Source organism: Vigna umbellata, chromosome 5, assembly GCF_029865625.1.
Source record: "Vigna umbellata cultivar VRB3 chromosome 5, Vumbellata_1.0, whole genome shotgun sequence".
Lineage (NCBI taxonomy): Eukaryota > Viridiplantae > Streptophyta > Magnoliopsida > Fabales > Fabaceae > Vigna > Vigna umbellata.
In genome coordinates, this window is record NC_142169.1 from 62838323 (window position 1) to 62863718 (window position 25396).

The 25396-nt window shown below is 36.1% G+C and overlaps 3 protein-coding genes and 2 long non-coding RNA genes across 5 annotated transcripts; 2 read left to right on the top strand and 3 right to left on the bottom strand.

Moving 5' to 3' along the window:
* Window positions 1-1627: 1627 nt before the first annotated feature.
* Window positions 1628-4084, bottom strand: LOC148198789 (uncharacterized). The gene is made up of 3 exons (XR_015779808.1): window positions 3659-4084; window positions 3462-3556; window positions 1628-1949 (listed from the first exon to the last, which is right to left on the bottom strand). It is a non-coding gene; the product is annotated as an uncharacterized LOC148198789 (long non-coding RNA).
* A 2787-nt stretch (window positions 4085-6871) lies between these two features.
* On the bottom strand, window positions 6872-8047 carry LOC148198790 (uncharacterized). The gene is made up of 2 exons (XM_088115917.1): window positions 7511-8047; window positions 6872-7429 (listed from the first exon to the last, which is right to left on the bottom strand). Exons 1-2 carry the CDS (start codon window positions 8045-8047, stop codon window positions 6872-6874), a joined length of 1095 nt encoding a protein of 364 aa, XP_087972043.1.
* A 490-nt stretch (window positions 8048-8537) lies between these two features.
* LOC148198791 (uncharacterized) lies at window positions 8538-11334 on the bottom strand. The gene is made up of 3 exons (XR_015779797.1): window positions 10923-11334; window positions 10726-10820; window positions 8538-9213 (listed from the first exon to the last, which is right to left on the bottom strand). It is a non-coding gene; the product is annotated as an uncharacterized LOC148198791 (long non-coding RNA).
* A 4686-nt stretch (window positions 11335-16020) lies between these two features.
* Window positions 16021-20037, top strand: LOC124826563 (alpha-glucosidase-like). Its single transcript, XM_047299403.2, has 5 exons — window positions 16021-16316; window positions 16454-17163; window positions 17717-17947; window positions 18065-18711; window positions 18910-20037. Exons 1-5 carry the CDS (start codon window positions 16036-16038, stop codon window positions 19807-19809), a joined length of 2769 nt encoding a protein of 922 aa, XP_047155359.1. The 5' UTR covers window positions 16021-16035; the 3' UTR covers window positions 19810-20037.
* Window positions 20038-21470: 1433 nt separating this feature from the next.
* LOC124826564 (alpha-glucosidase-like) lies at window positions 21471-25050 on the top strand. Its single transcript, XM_047299404.2, has 5 exons — window positions 21471-21723; window positions 21808-22508; window positions 22690-22920; window positions 23019-23665; window positions 23879-25050. Exons 1-5 carry the CDS (start codon window positions 21515-21517, stop codon window positions 24776-24778), a joined length of 2688 nt encoding a protein of 895 aa, XP_047155360.2. The 5' UTR covers window positions 21471-21514; the 3' UTR covers window positions 24779-25050.
* Window positions 25051-25396: the final 346 nt, after the last annotated feature.

A 25396-nucleotide genomic window follows, 5' to 3' on the forward strand; every position in this document is an offset into this window, starting at 1 on the left:
TAACTTAGGGACTCTAAAAAGATAGAAATAACTTACCAACACCCTCTAAAAAGACCAATTTGATAGAGAACTTATAATTCAAAATTTCACTAATCCAAACCTCCAAAAATTAACTTAAAACCAACCAAAATGCTACCAATTCACTACTACTTTTTTTTAGATCAGATTTCAACTCATTCACCATCCTAACAAGTCATAAATCACTTTTAACTAGACTCAAAAACTGAAGTTTATCTTTTATTCCTTTAATTCAAAATTCACATACTCAAAATCTCTTGCTAGTTCAATACTCACAAACTTCTACTACTCATACTACTTCAATACTCCTCCACTTTTAACAAACCTCAACACAATCAAGAACATCTCAACAACTTAAAACATCACAATTATAAATTTAACAGTGAATCATACAAATCCACAATCATCATGTGATTAAGCATAAGTTCATAACCATTATTCACATTAAACAAGAATTCAACATAAATATTCAACATTTACAGATCACACACCCTAAATGCTATCAATTCATGTTTTATAATTTAACATAAGACAATGATTAGCTTCGTTTACCTTACACCGAAGCTACCAAACTCTAAAAACACTAAAACTTTTGTTTTCGACTCAAGGAATCCTAGAAATATCTACAAATCGCGAAATTGGAAATAGAGTTAGTCCTTAGGACATTGATTAACAAGGAATAAGAGAAGAGAAGTGGATGTACATCACCCTTAAACTAGAGATTTTAGGAACAAAATAGTGAAAGAAAAAAGGAACAAAAACTTACTCTATACAATAAATTGATTAGGTAAAAACGTAAAATTCGTTATTATGGTCGTCAAAAGGGTGACCCGAGAGTTAAAAAAAGTAGACAATAAGGAGAGAAGATTGAGAAACAAATTTTATAAAAAGAGACTAATGTTTTAAATAATAAGACGAATTTAAAAAATTATATTTATGTTATTGAATTATTTTAAAATATAAAAATACTCTATCTCGTTATTTTAAAACACTTCAGTTCTAAAATTTTTAGATATCAGTATATTTTTTCATTCTTTTATAATATATTAACACCATCTTAATTGAATTATTATTATTTTCGATGTTGTTTCTATAAAAGAAAACATGAAACTTTATTTGTATTTTCGATTTTATTATTTAAATTTGTTTGTTAAATGATATTTATTTGTTTAGTGGCATATCAGCTGTCAGTATATACTTTTTTTTCTTTCTGTGCTTGATAAATTTGTTCATATTATTTTTTTTCTTAATAAATATATTTTCATTTTGGTGTCTATGATATTTTTATTTTATTTTGATTTTGACATTTATTGACATCATTAAGATATGAATTATTTGTTAAGTGATTAGTGGTTTAGAAGAACTAGTGCATTTATATTTTAAAAAATATTTTTTGGAGGAGAAAAATAATAAAAATAGAACAAATGTGTCATTTTCAATTATTTAAGGGTTTTTTTATCTTCTTTCTTTTTTTTTCCTTTAAGCATTTCCTGTTTAAGTATAAAATCGAAAGAAGTTAAAAAGGTATCATTTGAATGATTCATCACTTAAATTATATGATAAATTATAGAGGGACCATGTAACATCCTAAAATTATACAGTCATCAACTATATACTTAGAATAATTACACGTATTAATAATCCAAAACAGTTTTAAACGTAAAGGAACAGATTAAACAAATGGCCGAACGGCCTGTTATATAAAAATTAACGAGCGTTTACAAAAATAAGGACGAACGGTTTACAAAATAAATACCGCACGTCAAACTATAACAAACGATAAAAGAGCGCTCGCTCACAGCCGCTCGACATCCTATCTACACTAACTAAAACCGAACGCTTTTACTGTTCGGCCTTCACCTCGACGTCCACTAAGTTTTCTTCAGCAAAGAGTTCTCCTTCAAGTGTTTGCTCCAAAGACATATCTCCCTCTGCTCACATCCACACGGATGATCATTGCATTTGACAAGACGGATATACATAGACAAGACAACACAAAGGAATTGCAAGGGTAAGCTTATTGAATTTAATTCAAGTCAAACATACAGTTCATACATATCAAACATATCAATTTATTCATAACACATACATTCAAATCATACATTAATTCAACCAAATCCCTGATACTAGACCGACTGTCCGGACTGTATGAAACCTGTGTAGCTAAGGCGTCCATGCACTCAGGTGGGGTAACTGGAATGCTCATCAGTATCCACCTGAGGTTAGTCTTTTTGCCAAGTTACAGTTATGGTCTAGACCTCCTGCCATTCCCACGCATGACCTACTCCTCTCTACTTGAGAACGAGCACTCACGGAATATCAGGATGGATCACCATCTAAGCTTACCACGTTCATACTACAAATATCAATATCCAGTCAAGAGTCGTTCCACCCTGGAACGCTCGTTCAAATTCCAAAATCATAATATCATATCATATATGGTTCGCACAATTTATACTTCCCTCAACATCACATTTTCATTCTTAATTACACTTCCATAAAAAGACGAACGTTATTTCACTGTTTGGACGAACGCTATTTAAGATCAGAACGAACGCTATTTAAAGACCAACGCTCGACAGAAGACGAACGCTATTAAGGATGTACGCTCGACAAGGGTCGAACACTATCAAATACAAACGCTCGACAAAAGAACGAGCGCTATCACGAACGGACGCTCGACATAAGGTCGAACGCCACCAAAGACGAACGCTCGACAAAAGAAAGAGCGCTACTAATCGTTTGCCTTTTTGAACGAACGTTCGGTCTAAGACCGAATGCTACTTAGGACGTACGTTTTTTTAGATCGAGACTCTTGGCTGAATTCAAAATCATAGAAATTGGGATTTATATAAGATGAGATATTTAAAGTTTATGTTTCAATAATTTGACTAAAAGTTCACTGGGATATTATCAAAATTCTCAATTCTCACACAACACTCGTGATGTTTACGTCTGGCCGAAAGCACAACGTAAAAATATATTAGAGGGCGTTCGTTCTCGAAGGGAGTCCTTTCCAAATGAAAGGGTCCGACTAATACAAGAATTTACTGATAATACCGAACGGTCAATGACCGTATCAATACGAACGTTCAATTTCATGCACTTTTCATATAAATCTTCTTTTACAGTAACTCATTTTCCAGTATAAACTTTCATGCATTAAATCAATCTTAACATAGTATTTTTCCATGCTTCTCATGCTTTTAATCAACATCATATACTAACATTCAAATATCAAAATCATCCACGTACAACGTCACAGACCATTCATACACTCAGCATATAATTCCCAGTACATACATGCAACATTTTCATATATCATCTCAGAATCATATTCCTAAACTCCAAAGTCAAATATCATAAATCATACTTTCAAACATTACGTAACGCGCATGCAGTACAGAGATCATGTGAATTAAATTCTAACAAGCTTCCCTTACCCGGATTAAGTAGCGTGCTTTCGTTCTTCAAAAAGAACACAAGATTCCAGTATATTCTTCTACCCTTAACGTTCAAAACCCCAAAACTCTTCCAACTAAAATTACAGAAAACCAATACTGGTTCAGAGAAGGTGCATGCAGATTAAAACGAAGCTTGCATGTTGAAAATGAAGAGTGGTTGAGGACGTGAAACTTACCCGTTTCAGAATCCAAAACCGATCGGTTTGATGGGAAACTCACGGTACAGGGATGCTTCTCACGGTGCTGAAACGTGAACGGAGCAAGGGATGGTGAGTTACCAAAGAGAGAAGAAAGAAAGGTTTTAGAGAGAGAATGGAGAATTTAGGAGATCAGAAATTTGAGGAAGAAGATGAAATGCACAGAGAAAGGAAAGAGTTTTCCAGAAAATCATTTCTTTCCCCACGCAGGACGATCGTCCAATCGTCTGCTGCCACTTGGATTCCATTAACGTTTTTAGAACGTTCCAAAATGACACTTGTCAGCATGCATGCATCGTGAACGTGAGTGCGTTTTAAATGAAGGGTGGGCGTGTCAATGGAGGTGTAAGCGTGGCAAGGTGCATTTATGAAAGTAGAGAGGTGAGTCAGCAGAAAGATTAATGGGGCGTGACAATCCCCTTAACTACAAAAATTTTCGTCCTCGAAAATTGAAGACTTACCAGGAAATAAATGAGGGTATAAGTCCTTCATGGCATCTTCAACTTCCCACGTAGAATCGCCAGTCTTGTCGTCCCACAACACTTTCACCAGTCGAACGTCCTTCCCTTTATATAATTTAGAGCGTTCGTCTTCAATGCGTATCGGCTTCATTTCTATCGCTCGGTCTTGTCGAAGACGAACGTTCTCCAGCTCCAATATGTGCGAGGGATCAGATACGTACTTCCGGAGTTGAGACACGTGAAATACCGGATGAAGGTTGGACAATTGTGGAGGTAGGGCTAGCTCGTATGCAACAGGTCCGATCCTTTTCAAAATCTGATAAGGTCCCACGAATTTAGGAGATAATTTCTTTGAACGCAACGCTCTGCCCACTCCAGTAGTCGGATTCATCCTGAGAAAAACATGATCGCCAGCTTTGAACTCCAGTGGTCGTCTTCTCCTATCGGCGTATGACTTCTGCCTGCTTCTGGACGTTCTCAATCTTTCTTGTATCAATTTCACCTTATCCGTTGTCTGTTGAACGAGCTCTGGTCCAGTCAATATGTGTTCTCCTTCTTGAAACCAACAAAGTGGCGTGCGACATTTGCGTCCGTATAGTGCTTCGAAAGGAGCCATCCCAATGCTGGACTGGAAGCTGTTGTTGTAGGTGAACTCTATTAACGGCAGTACCTCATCCCAAACGCCCATGTGATCGAGTACGCACGTCCTTAATAAATCCTCGAGCGTCTGGATTGTTCTCTCGGATTGACCGTCCGTCTGAGGATGGTACGCTGAACTCATTTGGAGTTTGCTGCCCAGCTCGCTTTGCAACGACTGCCAAAACCGAGAGGTGAACCTTGTGTCTCGGTCAGAGATGATGCTGGACGGCACTCCATGCAGACGAACGATCTCTTTGATGTAGAGCTTGGCCAAGTTGGTCATGGACATCTTCAAGTTGACCGCTAGGAAGTGAGCACTTTTGGTTAGACGATCCACTACTACCCAAATGGAATCGTGATTCTTGACCGTGCGAGGCAAGTGAGTCACGAAGTCCATTGAAATGCTGTCCCACTTCCATTCGGGAATCTCCAAAGGTTGTAGTAAACCACCCGGTCTTTGATATTCAGCTTTAGCACGTTGACATGTTAGGCATGATGCCACAAAACGTGCAACGTCATTCTTCATCCCTGGCCACCAGAACGACTGTTTGAGATCGTGATACATCTTAGTCATGCCTGGATGCATGCTAAGACGGCTGTGATGGCCTTCTTCTAAGATAATTCTCTTCAGCTCGCCATCATTCGGAATGCACGTACGTCCCATGTAACGTAACATGCCGTCCGTTCCAGCGTTAAAATGTTTGGCTTGATCCGTACCTAGCGCACTAAAAATTTTCACCAATTCTTCGTCCTCTCGTTGTTTCATCCAAATACGATCAAACACGCTGCTCGAAATACTAAGGTTACAGCATTTGATAACGTTCGTTCCCAGCTCGAACTGTAACCTTAGGTCTCGGAAACTCTCCACCAAACTTAGCTCTTTCACCATCATTACCGAGACATGAACCGCCTTTCTACTTAGAGCATCCGCCACAACGTTCGCTTTACCAGGATGATAAAGCAACTCGAACTCATAATCCTTTAGGAACTCAAGCCACCTCCGCTGTCTCATATTCAATTCTTTTTGATCAAAGAGGTACTTGAGGCTCTTATGATCACTAAAGACTTGGAAGACGGATCCATACAAGTAGTGTCTCCAAATCTTTAGAGCAAAAACGACCGCTGCTAGCTCTAGGTCGTGCGTTGGGTAATTCTTCTCATGTATCTTCAACTGCCGTGATGCATACGCCACTGCTCGTTTCTCTTGCATAAGAACGCACCCCAAACCTTGGTGAGATGCGTCACAGTAAACTTCGAAAGGTTTGGCGGTGTCCGGAATTACCAATACTGGAGCGCTCGTCAGCTTCTGCTTCAACTCTTGAAAGCTGGATTCACACCTATCGGTCCAAGCGAATGGGTGATCCTTCCTAGTCAGCTGGGTTAACGGTGCTACTATCTTAGAAAATCCTTCTATAAAACGCCTATAGTAGCCCGCGAGCCCTACAAAACTTCTAACTTCTGTAACCGAACGCGGACTCTCCCATTCCAAGACCGCTCGTACCTTGGCTGGATCAACTGAAATTCCTCCAGCGGACACGACGTGACCCAAAAATTGTACTTCTTTCATCCAGAATTCGCACTTAGACAACTTAGCGTACAACTCCTTTTCTCTCAACACTCCAAGTACCACCCTTAAGTGTTCCTCATGCTCTTCACAACTCTTGGAGTAGATGAGAATATCATCAATAAACACCACCACAAACTTGTCCAAATACGGCCTGAAGATGCGGTTCATATAGTCCATGAATACTGCTGGAGCGTTCGTCACACCGAACGGCATGACCACGTACTCATAATGTCCATAACGCGAACGGAAGGCCGTCTTCTGGATGTCTCCTTCCTTGACCCGAATCTGGTGATAGCCTGACCTCAAGTCTATCTTAGAGAAAACGCTCGCTCCATGCAACTGGTCTAGTAGATCGTCAATGCGAGGCAGTGGGTATTTATTCTTGATGGTCAGCTTATTCAACTGACGGTAATCAATACAAAGCCGAGAGCTGCCATCCTTCTTCTTCACCAATAACACGGGCGCTCCCCAAGGTGACACGCTTGGACGGATAAACCTCTTGTCCATCAACTCTTCTATTTGCTTTTAAAGCTCCACCAATTCAGCGGGTGCCATTCTATACGGTTGAACTGATATAGGGGCCGCAGTAGTTACCAAATCTATGGTAAATTCAACTTCACGAACGGGAGGCAAACCAGGCACTTCATCCGGGAAAACATCCGAGAATTCACCCACAACCGTTCGTCCTTCAGCGTACTTTTTGAACGAACGTTCACAACTCTTATCCGCCAACTCTCGGTCTTCATGCGTCATGATCAAGAAGCAACTGGCGCCCTCCATGATATCTTCTTTAACTTGACTGAGCGTCACTCCTAACTCTTCTTCACATTCCTCAGGAAAAATCAACTCTTTAGCCCCACAATCTATGAGGATGCGATTGGTATTCAGCCAATCCATTCCCAGAATCACTTCTAAGTCCTTGAGAGGCAAACATATCAAGTTTACCTTGTATCTACGCCCCTCTACTTCAACAGAACATCTGACGCACATGGTAGACGTCCTAACCTCTCCAGCAGCTGGGGTTGACACCACTAAGTCGAACTGCATCTCACTCTCGGTTAACCCCAACTTATCAACGCACGCCTTCGAGATGAAGGAGTGTGTTGCCCCAGAATCATACAACACACAGCAAGGAATTCCATGAACTAAGCAGGTACCAGTAACGAGCGTACCTGAGCTCGCTGCTTCTGCACCAGTGATCGCATATACTCGCCCTACAGCTTGGGCTCGTCCACCTCTTCCTTGCTGAGTCCTTCCAGCGTTCGGCGGCCTCATCACTGTACGTCCGCCCATATTACACTCGTTCTCCAGGTGACCGTTTCTTCTACAACGAGTGCAATATTTCCCTCCAACCAATTGAGGGCATGATGATCTAAAGTGAGGTCCTCCGCACTGAAAACATCTGACCGGCCCTTGTTGATTTGCTTGTCCAGCAACTACCATAGTTTGTGAACCACTCGACTGGGCTGGACGAGCGTATGGGGTCCGGTTCCGATTTACATTAGGTCTCGACATAACTGGTCCTCTCGACGCCTGTTGTTTCTTATGTTGTTCCACCTCAGCCATATTTTTCTCAAGTACTTTAGCCCTTTCAACCATGGCTGGGAACGTCCGGATACATAGACTGGAAATCAACACCTTGAGATCACTCCTTAATCCATTCTCGAATTTTCTACACTGCCACACTTCACTTGTGGCCATAGTATTGAACCTGACGAGATGTTTGAATTTGTTGGTGTACTCCGAGACGGACATATTTCCTTGAACCAATTGTAGGAATTCCACCTCCTTTGCAAACCGCACGCTGTCAGGGAAGTATTCCTCATAAAATTTGTTTCTAAATACTTCCCAGGTGATCGGTTGCTGCGCGTCCGTAAGAATAGCCCTAGCGCTCGACCACCAATGGCTCGCTTCTCCAGTCAGTAAATACTCAGCGTACGCCAACCTGTTCTCATCAGGGCATCGTTTAGCATTAAAGATCTTCTCTATATCCCTCAACCACTGATCCGCTTCGTCTGGGAGACCCTTCCCATTGAATTTAGCAGGATGGTGTTGGAGGAAACTCTCCAAGCTCCATTCGGCAGTAGGCGGGGCAGCGTTGGAAGAAGATGCTCCAGGCGCACCTCTAGTTGCAGCCAAGATCTCCATCAACTGCCTCTGCGTGTTTTCAGAGTTGACACGCGAGGCCTCCAAACCTTGCATAGCAGCTTGGTTTTGCTGCATCAGAGTGGCGTTTTGCTCCAGCAACGTGGTGTTCTGTTGATGCAATCTTTCCACCACGGTTTCCAACAATCTAGCATTGCTGGACGTCTCGGACTCATTCGGTTGAGGAGGAGGAGGCAATCTAGGTGCCATTTGTTCTCTGGATACAGAGAAAACAAACGAACGTTAGTAATGTCTAAGAGTTAAAATAGTGATAACTCATTAAACATGCAATAAGCACACAGCAAAACACAGTGCACTCATAACCCTACAGTGTCCTTTATTAGAACAAAACTGCTCTGATACCAATAATGTAACATCCCAAAATTATACAGTCATCAACTATATACTTAGAATAATTACACGTATTAATAATCCAAAACAGTTTTAAACGTAAAGGAACAGATTAAACAAATGGCCGAACGGCCTGTTATATAAAAATTAACGAGCGTTTACAAAAATAAGGACGAACGGTTTACAAAATAAATACCGCACGTCAAACTATAACAAACGATAAAAGAGCGCTCGCTCACAGCCGCTCGACATCCTATCTACACTAACTAAAACCGAACGCTTTTACTGTTCGGCCTTCACCTCGACGTCCACTAAGTTTTCTTCAGCAAAGAGTTCTCCTTCAAGTGTTTGCTCCAAAGACATATCTCCCTCTGCTCACATCCACACGGATGATCATTGCATTTGACAAGACGGATATACATAGACAAGACAACACAAAGGAATTGCAAGGGTAAGCTTATTGAATTTAATTCAAGTCAAACATACAGTTCATACATATCAAACATATCAATTTATTCATAACACATACATTCAAATCATACATTAATTCAACCAAATCCCTGATACTAGACCGACTGTCCGGACTGTATGAAACCTGTGTAGCTAAGGCGTCCATGCACTCAGGTGGGGTAACTGGAATGCTCATCAGTATCCACCTGAGGTTAGTCTTTTTGCCAAGTTACAGTTATGGTCTAGACCTCCTGCCATTCCCACGCATGACCTACTCCTCTCTACTTGAGAACGAGCACTCACGGAATATCAGGATGGATCACCATCTAAGCTTACCACGTTCATACTACAAATATCAATATCCAGTCAAGAGTCGTTCCACCCTGGAACGCTCGTTCAAATTCCAAAATCATAATATCATATCATATATGGTTCGCACAATTTATACTTCCCTCAACATCACATTTTCATTCTTAATTACACTTCCATAAAAAGACGAACGTTATTTCACTGTTTGGACGAACGCTATTTAAGATCAGAACGAACGCTATTTAAAGACCAACGCTCGACAGAAGACGAACGCTATTAAGGATGTACGCTCGACAAGGGTCGAACACTATCAAATACAAACGCTCGACAAAAGAACGAGCGCTATCACGAACGGACGCTCGACATAAGGTCGAACGCCACCAAAGACGAACGCTCGACAAAAGAAAGAGCGCTACTAATCGTTTGCCTTTTTGAACGAACGTTCGGTCTAAGACCGAATGCTACTTAGGACGTACGTTTTTTTAGATCGAGACTCTTGGCTGAATTCAAAATCATAGAAATTGGGATTTATATAAGATGAGATATTTAAAGTTTATGTTTCAATAATTTGACTAAAAGTTCACTGGGATATTATCAAAATTCTCAATTCTCACACAACACTCGTGATGTTTACGTCTGGCCGAAAGCACAACGTAAAAATATATTAGAGGGCGTTCGTTCTCGAAGGGAGTCCTTTCCAAATGAAAGGGTCCGACTAATACAAGAATTTACTGATAATACCGAACGGTCAATGACCGTATCAATACGAACGTTCAATTTCATGCACTTTTCATATAAATCTTCTTTTACAGTAACTCATTTTCCAGTATAAACTTTCATGCATTAAATCAATCTTAACATAGTATTTTTCCATGCTTCTCATGCTTTTAATCAACATCATATACTAACATTCAAATATCAAAATCATCCACGTACAACGTCACAGACCATTCATACACTCAGCATATAATTCCCAGTACATACATGCAACATTTTCATATATCATCTCAGAATCATATTCCTAAACTCCAAAGTCAAATATCATAAATCATACTTTCAAACATTACGTAACGCGCATGCAGTACAGAGATCATGTGAATTAAATTCTAACAAGCTTCCCTTACCCGGATTAAGTAGCGTGCTTTCGTTCTTCAAAAAGAACACAAGATTCCAGTATATTCTTCTACCCTTAACGTTCAAAACCCCAAAACTCTTCCAACTAAAATTACAGAAAACCAATACTGGTTCAGAGAAGGTGCATGCAGATTAAAACGAAGCTTGCATGTTGAAAATGAAGAGTGGTTGAGGACGTGAAACTTACCCGTTTCAGAATCCAAAACCGATCGGTTTGATGGGAAACTCACGGTACAGGGATGCTTCTCACGGTGCTGAAACGTGAACGGAGCAAGGGATGGTGAGTTACCAAAGAGAGAAGAAAGAAAGGTTTTAGAGAGAGAATGGAGAATTTAGGAGATCAGAAATTTGAGGAAGAAGATGAAATGCACAGAGAAAGGAAAGAGTTTTCCAGAAAATCATTTCTTTCCCCACGCAGGACGATCGTCCAATCGTCTGCTGCCACTTGGATTCCATTAACGTTTTTAGAACGTTCCAAAATGACACTTGTCAGCATGCATGCATCGTGAACGTGAGTGCGTTTTAAATGAAGGGTGGGCGTGTCAATGGAGGTGTAAGCGTGGCAAGGTGCATTTATGAAAGTAGAGAGGTGAGTCAGCAGAAAGATTAATGGAGCGTGACAGACCACAGTAAGAAGAAGTTTCAAAACTATGAGACTGAACTGAAAAAAATTGCCCACCAAGAAAATATTGAAGATTATAAAATAAAAATTTGAAAAATAAAAAGATTTATTTTTAAAGACCATTATTTTTGTAGGTAGGGTAGAGAGATACACTTACACAATTTTAACTTAACTTTGATTTTCATTTAATTCTTTTATCTTCTCCAAGCTATGGTCGGTACTATGATACTAGTTAAAGGTAATAAAAAACTTAAATTAATTTTAGATTACTAATCAGTTATAATAATAATTTTTAAGTATTCAATAAATATAATCATTTACTTTTTAAAAATTAATATTATTTAAGAGTCATAATTAACTATTCTATATATCATATTGTAGTTTTTTTTAATTATACTTTTATATGTAAAATTACATCGGTCGCCATAGTATAATAATTTAATTTATTTAAGTAACATCTAAATAATTTTTTTCTTAATAAAGTTATCGTCAGTATCCACGAGAAATAAAACCATTTATATCATGATTTGTTGTAAACAAATATAATTTTACAGTTTCTTTCAAGATTAAAAAATAATATAGAAAAATAGTACATTCTAATTATAATTGGGTTGAGATTGTCTGTGTCTCTAGGAATGTCCAGGCATCACATATTACGGAAATAGATAAACAAATTTCAAAATAGAAAAATAGATAAATCGTGAAGGCCAAACAACTTCTAATTAAGAAGTTATGTTTCCCTATTAAAAACAATAATAACCATGCATCTTCATATGAGATACACATATTCTACATTTTCATATGTGGTTAAATTAGTAGAATGTATTAATTAAATTAATCTAACTATTGGATAACTTATAATCGGAACAATTATGTCAACAGTAACACGTCCAAAGAGTGGTGGAGTTTCTCATAATTTGGGGGGACTTTGTCAATTTTTTTTTATATATTTATGATAATATAAAAAATAAATTATCACTTGATTATTATAGAAATGAAATAAATTAACATCTACAAAAAAACAAAACTAAAACTGAAACTGCTGTTAAAAGAAAGACTTATCACTGAAAACAAATAAAGGAAGAGCAGTAGCTTAGCTGTGTTGCAAGCGGTTCTGCAGAGAAAGCACACCAGCTATGCTGCAAGCGGTGCCACCGACGAAGAATTTATCAGTTCTTTTGGTAAAAAAGAAATCATGTTTCTATTTAATCCAATAAAATTGATATTTATATTTTCTAAAACATACAATACATCATTTAAATATATGGTAAAAAAATATAATTAAGATTATCATAATTAATATAACCAACTCTTTAGAGATTTGAATGAATTTAATGGATATTAAATAAGTGGAAATGTTTTGAAGCAAAAGAAATAAACATGTTTCAAACAAAACAAAATCAATGATTAAAAATAAAAGTAAAACTAATCTTTTCACATTACTTAAAAAAAATATGATTCTTTTAATCATTTAAGACAAGAATAAATATGAGAATGAAGATAAATGTATAAGAATAAATATGAGAATGAAGATAAATATAAGAATAAATATAAAGTTTATCAACTACTATGAATATTATTGGGAGAGAATATAAATAAAATTGTCATTCATTTTAATTTTTATATAGAATTTACATATTAACTAATATTGATATAAGTATAGATAATATATAATCCTTAAATTTGAGTATGACATGAGAATTTGTATATTGATCCGAACATTGATCTACAAACTTAAGTGCAGAGTTTTACTAATTAAATAATTATTTTGCTAGCACTTTTTTCAAGTGCAATGCACTACGAATTATATATAATAGTAAGGGAAATTGTCATTCTTAATAATATTACAGAAGAAGATAATCACCGAGTTAAAATAACAAGGACCATTTATTTTTAAGTTGAATGATTTGCGTTTGGTTTTCATTGTTTTATCTACAATCACATAAAAATATTAAATATTCTTATTATAAATATTAAATTATTCAATTCTAATTGAGAAAAGAAATTTGATTTCGATTGAAATAACTTAAATATTTTCCGTTTAATAAAAAAATGTTATGTTTATATTTATTTCAAAATAAAAATATGCAACATAAATAACCTAATGATTGATTAAATGATTAGTTGATCGAATGATTGAAATCGAAAGGTGGACGAGAGGATGAAATTAAGTGACAAAAACAGAATGGTCAAGCTAAAATGTTAAGATTTAGAAGTTAATAAAAAAATTAATATTATATAACTGATCAAATAATTGAGGCTGAATAGTTAAGGTCGGATGATCAATCGAATGATTTAAACTAAATGATCAATTGAGATGTCAATACTAAAATATTATAGAGAATTTAATGTATAATTAATATTTCAAGAAACTTATTTTAAACTTTTATATATAATTGATGTTATGTATTTTTACTTTAATCATTGTTGGTTAATTTGTAATTATAGTTTGTTATCAAATATCAATCTGAATTTTATTTTTGAATCAGTTGATTTTGCTATTGATTCATTAATCGATAAGGAAAAGTCAATTGATTGATTGGTTTGTGAGTCAATGAATCAAAAGGTTAATTCATATGTCATATGTTTTATTGACAAAAAATAAGTATAACACATTAGCTAAGTGTTAATCTATCTGTTCTATTGAAAAAAAAAAATAATATCATCGTGTGTATGTTAATTAGTAGTAGTAGCATTTTCGTTGGAGACTTCTTTGTTTTTTCAGAAAAGAAAAAGAACATCAACATGTTAGGGTTTTAATAGCAATGTAGAGTTTACCAAAAGAAGGCCCAAAACCTTTTAGCAAACAAGAGTTACAACATATGTCAGAGACGTAGGTATTCTAATTTGGATGGTCCAACATGTAAGGTCTATAACTTGTTGGTAAGGAATTACTAATACTTTACTTATTTAGATATGATAGGATAAAATATAATAATAATTATAAACTATTATAATTTGTTTTTTTTGTGTGTGTGTTGATATGATATAATAGTGTGATTTTATTACTATCCCAATATATATTTTTTATGACATGAAAGGTGAGTTAAATTTAAGAAAATATCATAAGATTTGTGTCCCTTTTCTCCAGGTATAGTTTACCTTAAATTGTTTAAAAGAATAACAGATCGAAATCAAACAATTATTATGAGTTTATAAAACTCAAATTCAATGTATAAAGTAACTATCACTAGATTAGTTTGGTTAGATAAGATTGAATCTAATTGTTTATCAATCAATTAAATCGTTTCAAATTATCAGATTGGTTAGGTAATTCTGATCCTATAAAATGAGTATTCTTAGTTCTAACTTTTAAATGTACGTACTTATGAGAATGACAGAGCTAAATAGTAAATAAACCATTCCATTAAACATTTAATCTAATTTAGCGTTACTAAATGCTTTTTCTGATCTTAAAAATGACATTTTATCATTTTAAATAATTATATTTTTTAGGTAATTAAAAATTAAATAACCTAGTGAAACAATTTTTAGTGCTCACAACAACAACTTTATATTTTTTTTTTTTGCAATTATATAGTAAATAAATTGATGTATTAAAATAATATTTATGAAAAGTTTAAAAGTAAAAATTTCGGAGTAGAAGAATAACACGATGTCTTTATGCAACATCTAAAAAATGTTAAGAATTATAAATCTCGAAAAAGTACCAATTCCTGCAATTTTTTTTTAAATCTTATATGTCTGAAATAATTTCGAAGAGTCTTTTAAGGCTAAATTCAGTCAATTTCGGAGAATTAAATAAATAAAAATTATGGTCTTTCAACTCTTCCATACTCCAAGTTGATACGATTTTTTTAAAAATATACTAAAATAACGATTTTCCAAGAAAATTACACAACATGCCAAAAAATGTTTATTTGTACCGAAAATAATTGATATTAGATTTCACACTTGTACCTCTTATGAAAAAGGATAGTGCAATTCTCAATCTGAGAATACAATTGTAATTAAAAATAAGCACTTTACTTTTAACTACACCATGAAAACCAAAATTTGTTTGATATGAAATAGAATTTTAGAATACCTAATTATTAGGAGTATTGAAAAAAAAACCCTATAATTCGTAATTGGTAGATATAAATTTTTAAAAAGGTGGGGACAAAAGATATAAGTCATGGACCAAAGCAATCACCAATAGTAATCAAACGATGCACGCAATTTCAAAGTTTCAACGGCTTGAAGCAAAGCAAGTGGTAGCAAAGTTGGAATGAAACACAAAACGACACAGTTTCTTCATCTTTATCATTGCTTCATCGATCCGATGAAGTCAAGGACTTTCGATTTTCGAAGGTGATGATAATATTTTTTTCTTAGAAAAGAGTGACAAGAGGAAGCAACCATCCAACGATACAAATGCATGATGAATGGAGTAGAAGAAAATAAGAAAACAATATCCAATCTAATTTTTTTGCCGTATATTTTATCATTGCATTTTTTGACTTTTCTTATTATAAAAAAAGAAGAAAACAAAATATAATGTTGTTTTAGACATGATATCCCTACATATTTAATAAATAAATTGGTAAATGTAAACTTAATCATAAAAAAACACGTGGGAAAACATTGGTAGTTGGTTCCAAGAAGCCAAGAATGGTCCTCTACATACAGTTCCACCAATCACCTTCCTTTCTTTCTCTGTCTCCAACGCGAGCCAATGTACATAATGAATCTATATGCTATCATTTTCTATCTCTTCAACTCTCAGACTATGGCTACACCATGGAACATTCAACTCACACCCACTATCTTCACTGTTTGTGTTTTTCTCATCTTCTCCTGCGCTTCACCGACAGAAGAAAAACCAGTTGGTTATGGCTACACCATCTCAACCGTTAACAATTATCCCATAATCAACTCTTTGATTGCAAACCTTAACCTTATCAAATCCTCCTCTGTTTTCGGACCCGACATACCACACCTCTCCCTCTCTGCTAGGTAACAACAACAACTGCTGCTGATTAATTAGCCTCATTCAATGTTGTTCGTTTACTCCTCTACATGTTTCGTACCCTTAATTTGACATATTTTTCTATTATCTATATAGATAAGTAACTGTTTTTTCTGAAATGCAGTTTTGAGAACAAGGATAGGTTGAGAGTGAGAATCACTGACTCTAATCACCAAAGATGGGAAATTCCACAGCATGTCATTCCCAGAGCTTCTTCTTCTCCGTATCACCCTCTTCGCTTCCTCAATAGCAAACAAGGTTTCCAACACTCTCTCACTCTTACACGTCCAGACTCAGACCTTGTTTTCACCCTCCACAACACCACCCCATTTGGCTTCACTCTGTCGCGCAAATCCTCCAACGATGTTCTCTTTAATGCCGCACCTGACCCTTCCAACCCTCAAACTTTTCTTGTCTTCAAAGACCAGTACTTGCAGCTCTCCTCCTCACTCCCGCTACAAAGAGCCTCTCTTTACGGCCTCGGGGAACACACCAAGAGTTCCTTCAAGCTCCGACCCAACCAGACCCTTACACTGTGGAATGCAGATATTGCAAGCGCCAACCCGGACTTGAACCTTTATGGCTCTCACCCTTTTTACTTGGACGTGAGATCACCCTCCCCAGATGGAACAGTGAAGGCTGGCACCTCACATGGGGTGTTGCTGCTCAACAGCAATGGAATGGATATTGTGTATGGCGGTGATCGCATTACTTATAAGGCCATTGGTGGGGTTTTTGATCTCTATTTCTTTGCTGGATCCTCCCCAGAGCTGGTGTTGGAACAGTACACCGAACTCATTGGCAGGCCTGCTCCAATGCCTTATTGGTCCTTTGGTAAGTCACAATACACCCTTGTACTTAACTTCAAGTTTTAAATTGCAGCCACAATCGTAGCAATTTCCTTCCAATCTTTTATATTGCTAAAAGTTACAGACAAATGCGATTGATGATGTCAAATAAAATCCTAAATATTGCGGTCAAAATTTCAGTGCCGACGGTTTTTTTAAAGCTTTTGAGACTTTGATTACTTTATTTTTAACTGTGGTTATAGTAAAATAAAGAAAGAGGAATATAGAAGTGTCAAAGCTTTGAAACTTGAAACTTGAAAGGAGATGAAAGTTTCTCTACGGTTCTATACTGTATCATTAACAGCGAATAAAGTCTCTTTTTCTTAGCATTAACAAGTTATCACATTTTTTGTTTTGTTTTTGTTTTGTTTTTGTTTTGATAACGATGAATCTTGTTACTCTGTTTCCTCCAAGAACAGACGCGTGATTCATTGTCTCATTGAATTAAAAATTTATCGGTGCATCCTGTGAACTTTATGATTGTACCCATGGATATTTACTTCCCTTGTTAACCCACATCAGTAATATCTCTTGTGAAGGTTTTCATCAGTGTCGATATGGCTACAAGAATGTAAGTGATCTCCAGGGTGTGGTTGCTAACTATGCAAAAGCAGCTATACCCCTTGAAGTAATGTGGACAGATATTGATTATATGGATGCATATAAAGATTTTACATTTGATCCCATCAACTTTCCACTTGAGAAGATGAGAAGTTTTGTTGACACTCTTCACAAAAATGGTCAGAAATACGTACTTATCCTGGATCCAGGTACATAGTTTTGACACCATAGAAATTCTTTCAAATCTCTAATACTATACTCTGCTCTTAGTGTTTGATGATGCATCATTACATATTTCATTAATTTGAGGTAGATTTTGGAAACAGGTATCAGTGTAAATGAGACATATGAAACCTACGTTAGAGGTTTGAAGGCTGATATCTACATAAAGAGAAATGGAAGCAACTATCTTGGTAAAGTTTGGCCTGGAGAAGTTTATTACCCTGATTTCCTAAACCCTGGAAGCCAAGCATTTTGGGGTGGGGAAATCAAATTATTTAGGGATCAGCTGCCTTTTGATGGTCTCTGGATTGACATGAATGAGTTATCTAATTTCATTACTTCTCCCTCCATTCCGTCTTCTAGTCTTGATAACCCTCCCTATAAAATTAACAATGTTGGAGACCAACGACCCATTAATGACAGAACGGTCCCAGCAACATCTTTGCACTATGGTAATGTCACTGAGTACAATGCCCACAATTTGTATGGACTGCTAGAATCCAAAGTTACTAACAAGGCATTGGTGGATATAACTGGTAAAAGGCCATTCGTCCTAACTAGATCAACTTTTGTGAGTTCTGGTAAGTATGCTGCCCATTGGACAGGAGATAATGCTGCTACATGGAACGATTTGGCATATTCAATTCCATCGATATTAAATTCTGGAATCTTTGGAATTCCGATGGTTGGAGCAGATATCTGTGGTTTTGGTGAAAATACAACTGAAGAACTTTGCCGGCGCTGGATCCAGGTAAAATCGTCCCTCAGGTGCAGTGGTATGGAGTAATATTTTTATAGTGTGAAATGTTGTTGTGTTCATAGCTTTCCTAGCCTAAAGATAAAACTAGTCACTTGTGAAAACCCATTGCTTTGTTGGAAATGCATGCAGAAACGAACAATGAAATGTCATGGCATACATATCTAACAAGTCTTGTTTTTCGAACTGTAGTTGGGGGCTTTCTACCCCTTTGCCAGAGATCATTCAGATAAAAACTCCATCAGACAAGAGCTTTACATTTGGGAATCAGTTGCGGCATCAGCTAGGAAAGTGCTTGGACTTCGTTACCGTCTTCTCCCTTATTTCTACACACTAATGTACGAAGCACATACAAAAGGGATACCCATTGCACGGCCTCTTTTCTTTTCATTCCCTGAGGATGTCACAACATATGAAATAAGCTCTCAGTTTCTATTAGGCAAAGGGGTTCTGGTATCACCTGTACTACAATCTGGGGCAACCACTGTTGATGCATACTTTCCTAAAGGAACCTGGTTTGACCTATTTAATGTCTCAAATTCAGTGATTGCAGAATCAGGCAAGTATGTGACTCTCGATGCTCCACCTGATCACATAAATGTGCATGTTGGGGAAGGTAATGTTTTGGCTTTGCAAGGAGAAGCATGGACAACTGATGCTGCCCGGAAAACTGCATTTGAACTTGTGGTAGTTATGAGTGGCAGTGGAAATAGTTATGGTGAAGTGTATATGGATGATGGGGAAGCATTAGACGTAGCAGGGGTGAAATATGAGTGGACATTGGTAAGGTTTTATGGGGCTATACAGAACAATATCGTTGTTATTACATCTAAGGTGACTAATGGAAGATTTGCTATGGACCAAAGGTGGATCATAGACAAGGTAACTTTCTTGGGGATACCCAAGCATCAGAAATTCAATAGAATGGATTTGTCAGAGAAAGAGTTGAATATTGTGAATAGAACAAGTTCATTGACTAATGCAGTTATGAAGTCACATTTTGATAGCTCCTCTGAGTTTGTTAGTGTACAAATTTCTAAATTGTCACTTCTTATTGGAGAGGAATTCAAGCTGGAGATAGAAATCAAGTAGAAGGGTACCTTTTAAGATTGCGAATTCCCACCGAGAATTTGTGCTTTCTTTGTGGTTGCATCTCTGAGTCCTTTTTTCTTACCAGTGACATGGTTACTGTTAAGGATTTCTATTTCTCAGGTCACAGCTCCAACATCCATAAAATGTCAATTTTTGTGTTACAAATAAATGTTACAGAATAGAAATGAGTATTATCTAGTAATGGTAATTGCTCACAATTTAGTTGCATGCAGGCTAGCAGTGCACTATTCATATGGATTCACATGATTTCCACAAAAGCATCCTATAACTTAAACTCTATTCTTATTATAAAACAACATTATTTTTTAAGAGAATATTTTCTTGTTATAAAAATAAATTAGACTTAAACTCTCTTTTTCTTAATGACATCATAAATCCAGTATCACCTTTAAGAAGTAGGTGGCTTAACTAAACATAAATGAATAAATTTATAATTGAAGAATACAAAGTATATAAACAACACAATGACAAAACTATAAATACATTCAATAATCCAATGATTTAGAATTGAGGTAAATGACGGTGTAAATATTTACTCTCCTCCCATTCTTTAAGAAGTATTTTAAGGATGAAACGATGACGGGTTTTGTATTTTAAAGTGAACAATATTTCATATACGACCTAAAAATGTTATTCAACTGATTTGGATAAACTTATTTTAGTATACTAATAATTTCACATTACTTAATAGTCGAGACTAATATCACTTTAAATATTTCTTCATTTTCCTTTTCAATGACAAAACTGTCTCTGTATATTATGTTTATAATATTTTTCAACATATTTCAATGACATATTACAAAATCTATTTTACTTTTCAATTTTTTTAAATTATAATATATATATATATATATATATATATATATATATATAAATTATCAAATCACAAAGTTAGACTAAATATATTATTTATCGATATTTAAATTGAACTTAAAGATGACGCAATTTTTTTTAATAAAAAACTTTACTAAAAATATTAATATTTTATTTTAAAATATCCTTTAAATGTTTAATATAAGTTAAAATTATTGCTTTTGTTGATGATTATTTTTAAGAATTTGGTTATCTAACATCAGTAAAATCTCTCCATTTTTTTATTCATAAATCCATTTTTATTAGAATTATAATTTTGAAAAGCATGATTTCCAATTATTAACATTTTTGTACTTATAATAATTAATACACCTACTAGGATCGGCTCAACAGTAGGTTAAAAAAAAAGGGATTTGTTATACACTAAATATAGTAAGAAGAAGAATTTTTTATACTATACATTGAAGTACTCAATTTTATTTTTGAAGTCAGCAACGTCGTTGTATACCCATTCCAGAGGGCAAAATACAAGTAAGCATTACACTCAATTATTATAATAAAATATACTTAATAAATGTTATTTCAGAAAGAAAATTATTAAATTTATTTAAGTTATTCGCTATATTATTTTAATCATAGAAACAACTTTACATATTATCGTAATAGTTAATTATTACAAGGATAGAATTTACATATTAGATGTGAATGAATACATGTTCTGAAACATGTATAGTTGGGCGAACAAACCTTGGTCGTTGGTTCCTAGAATGTAAAGGTCTTGTAAGAAGACATGTGCGTCAACTCAGCTTCTATTCCTTCCTTTTTTTGATGCCTCCTTCCAACATCATTCCCTTCATTTTACACTCAACACATGGCTGCCCCCACTTTCCTTCTACTCTTCTCTCTCTCTATCTTTCTTTCTCTTATCTTCTGCTCAGCTTCATCACCACTTGGATATGGCTACACTATCTCGTCTCTTCATGCTTATCCAAAAAACAACTCTTTCATTGCACACCTTAACCTTATCAAACCTTCATCTCTGTTCGGACCCGACATTCCTCACCTCTCCCTTCATGCCAGGTAACAACCACCAATTAGCTTTTCTTAACACTTTATCATCTTTGTACTTACATAAATCACTGTTTTTTGTTTTGGATATGGAAGCTTTGAGAACAAGGATAGGTTCAGACTCAGAATCACTGACTCCAACAACAAAAGATGGGAAATTCCGCAGCATCTCATTCCCAGAGTCTCCCCTTCTCAGTATCAACCTCTTCGCCATCTCCATGGTTCCCCAGAGTCTCTCACTCTCACACATCCAGACTCAGACCTTGTTTTCACCCTCCACAACACCACCCCATTTGGTTTCACTCTGTCGCGCAAATCCTCCAACGATGTTCTCTTTAATGCCGCACCAGACCCTTCCAACCCTCAGACTTTTCTTGTCTTCAAAGACCAGTACTTGCAGCTCTCCTCCTCGCTCCCGCCACAAAGAGCCTCTCTTTACGGCCTCGGGGAACACACCAAGAGCTCCTTCAAGCTCCGACCCAACCAGACCCTTACACTGTGGAATGCAGATATTGGAAGCGCCAACCCGGACGTCAACCTTTATGGCTCTCACCCTTTTTACTTGGACGTGAGATCACCCTCCCCAGATGGAACAGTAAAGGCTGGCACCTCACATGGGGTGTTGCTGCTCAACAGCAATGGAATGGACATTGTGTATGGCGGTGATCGCATTACTTATAAGGCCATTGGTGGAGTTTTTGATCTTTACTTTTTCGCTGGATCATCTCCGGAACTGGTGTTGGAGCAATACACTGATCTCATTGGCAGACCTGCTCCAATGCCTTATTGGTCCTTTGGTAAGTAAATGAACTTATTATCTTGTAGTTTCCATGTGTTACTGATAACATAATTTACTTCTAACATGTGCAGTTAATCACAATCTAATTGTTAATTAGTTGCAGTTTCCTTTTATCTATTCATGTCAATCCGTTATATTAATTGCCTTGTTATTCCACATTATTTTTGTCTCTTCTGAAGGTTTTCATCAGTGTCGATGGGGATACAAGAATGTAAGCGATATACAGAGTGTGGTTGCCAACTATGCAAAAGCAGCTATACCCCTTGAAGTTATGTGGACGGATATTGATTACATGGATGCATTTAAAGATTTCACCTTAGATCCCATCAACTTTCCACTGGATAAGATGAGAAGCTTTGTTGACACTCTTCATCAAAATGGTCAGAAATACGTTCTTATCTTGGATCCAGGTACTTAACTTTGACACAAGATAAAAATCATATTATGCTCTAAATGGTTGAGGACGTATATGCATCTTTTATTAATTGTTGGCAGATTGTGGAAACAGGTATCAATGTAAATGAGACATATGCAACCTATGTCAGAGGCTTGAAGGCTGATGTCTACATAAAGAGAAACGGAACCAATTATCTTGGTGAAGTTTGGCCTGGACCAGTTTATTACCCAGATTTTCTTAACCCTCAAAGCCAATTATTTTGGGGTGGGGAAATCAAATTATTTAGGGACCTTCTCCCTTTTGATGGTCTTTGGCTTGACATGAATGAATTATCTAATTTCGTTACTTCTCCTCCCATTCCATCTTCTAATCTTGATAACCCTCCTTACAAAATTAACAATGGTGGAGTTGTACGATCCATTAATTACAGAACAGTCCCTGCCACATCTTTACACTACGGTAACATCACTGAGTATAATGCCCACAATTTGTATGGATTACTAGAATCCAAAGTAACTAACGAGGAACTGGTGAATATAACTGGTAAAAGGCCATTCATTCTGAGTAGATCAACTTTTGTAAGTTCTGGTAAGTATGCTGCACATTGGACAGGAGATAATGCTGCTACATGGAATGATTTGGCCTACTCAATTCCATCGATATTAAATTCTGGAATCTTTGGGATTCCAATGGTTGGAGCAGATATATGTGGTTTCGGAGGAAATACAACTGAAGAACTTTGCCAGCGCTGGATCCAGGTAAAATCGATCCTCAATTGCAGTAGTATAGAAAAGTATTTCTGTAGAGTGAAATGTTATAAAGTATTAAATGTTTTCCTTGCCTAAATATACAAGTAGTCATTTGTGAAATCTTAAAAGTACTATGGTTTTTGTCTTGTTGAAAAAAATGGAGAAAGAAACTTTGAAATGCCATTGCATACACGTCTAATTCGTTTTTATCTATCAATGTAGTTGGGGGCTTTTTACCCCTTTTCCAGAGATCATTCAGAAATAAACTCCATCAGACAAGAGCTTTACATTTGGGAATCAGTTGCAGCATCAGCTAGGAAAGTGCTTGGACTTCGTTACCGTCTTCTCCCTTATTTCTACACACTAATGTACGAAGCACATACAAAAGGGATACCCATTGCACGGCCTCTTTTCTTTTCATTCCCTGAGGATGTCACAACATATGACATAAGCTCTCAGTTTCTATTAGGCAAAGGGGTTCTGGTATCACCTGTACTACAATCTGGGGCAACCACTGTTGATGCATACTTTCCTAAAGGAACCTGGTTTGACCTCTTTAATGTCTCAAATTCAGTGATTGCAGAATCAGGCAAGTATGTGATTCTCGATGCTCCACCTGATCACATAAATGTGCATATTGGGGAAGGTAATATTTTGGCCTTGCAAGGAGAAGCATTGACAATTGATGCTGCCCGGAAAACTGCATTTGAACTTGTGGTAGTTATGAGTGGCAGTGGAAATAGTTATGGTGAAGTGTATTTGGATGATGGGGAAGCACTAGACTTAGCAGGGGTGAAATATGAGTGGACATTGGTAAGGTTTTATGGGGCTATACAGAACAATAGCGTTGTTATTACATCTAAGGTGACTAATGGAAGATTTGCTCTGGACCAAAGGTGGATCATAGACAAGGTAACATTCTTGGGGATACCCAAGCATCAGAAATTCAATAGAATGGATTTGTCAGAGAAAGAGTTGAATATTGTGAATAGAACAGGTTCAATGACTAATGCAGTTATGAAGTCACATTTTGATAGCTCCTCTGAGTTTGTTAGTGTACAAGTTTCTAAATTGTCACTTCTTATTGGAAAAGAATTCAAGCTGGAGGTAGAAATCAAGTAGAAGGGTAACTCAAGAGGCCAAATTCCCACTAAGAATTTGTGCTTTTGTTCATGGCTGCATTTGGGTCTCTTCTTTTTTCCACTGCGAAGATTACTATCAAGAAGTCCATTTTCTCAGTGTCACTACACTAAAATTTATAAAATATCATGTTTGTATCATAAATAAATGTCAGAGAATAGTTTCATCATGGCCATGAAACTCAAGCATGAACATATCTGCCTATCAATAATATTTGTGAACTATATATTATCTATTACAACTGGAGTTGGCCATTCATAGTATTAAAATTAGCAGTTAACTTTATCCAATATTTCTTGGATCGTACCCTTATAGCTCTAGACGTTCAATCCCTAATTGCATTCAGGCTAACAAGTAATGCAGTATCCAGATGACTGTATTTTTTATAGAATAAAAATGATAACAAGAATTTAATACTCAAACAATATCAGTTGAGACTTGAGAATAGCCACCTTCATTAACACACTCTTAATTTTTTTAACAACTATTTTAAAAAAACTTCACCTCAAATTTAAATTTGTATTTTATAAACTCATCGCTTTTAATATTTGTGAATTTTTTGATAAGTCAACATTTTATTATGTCCTTAATAATGTAAAT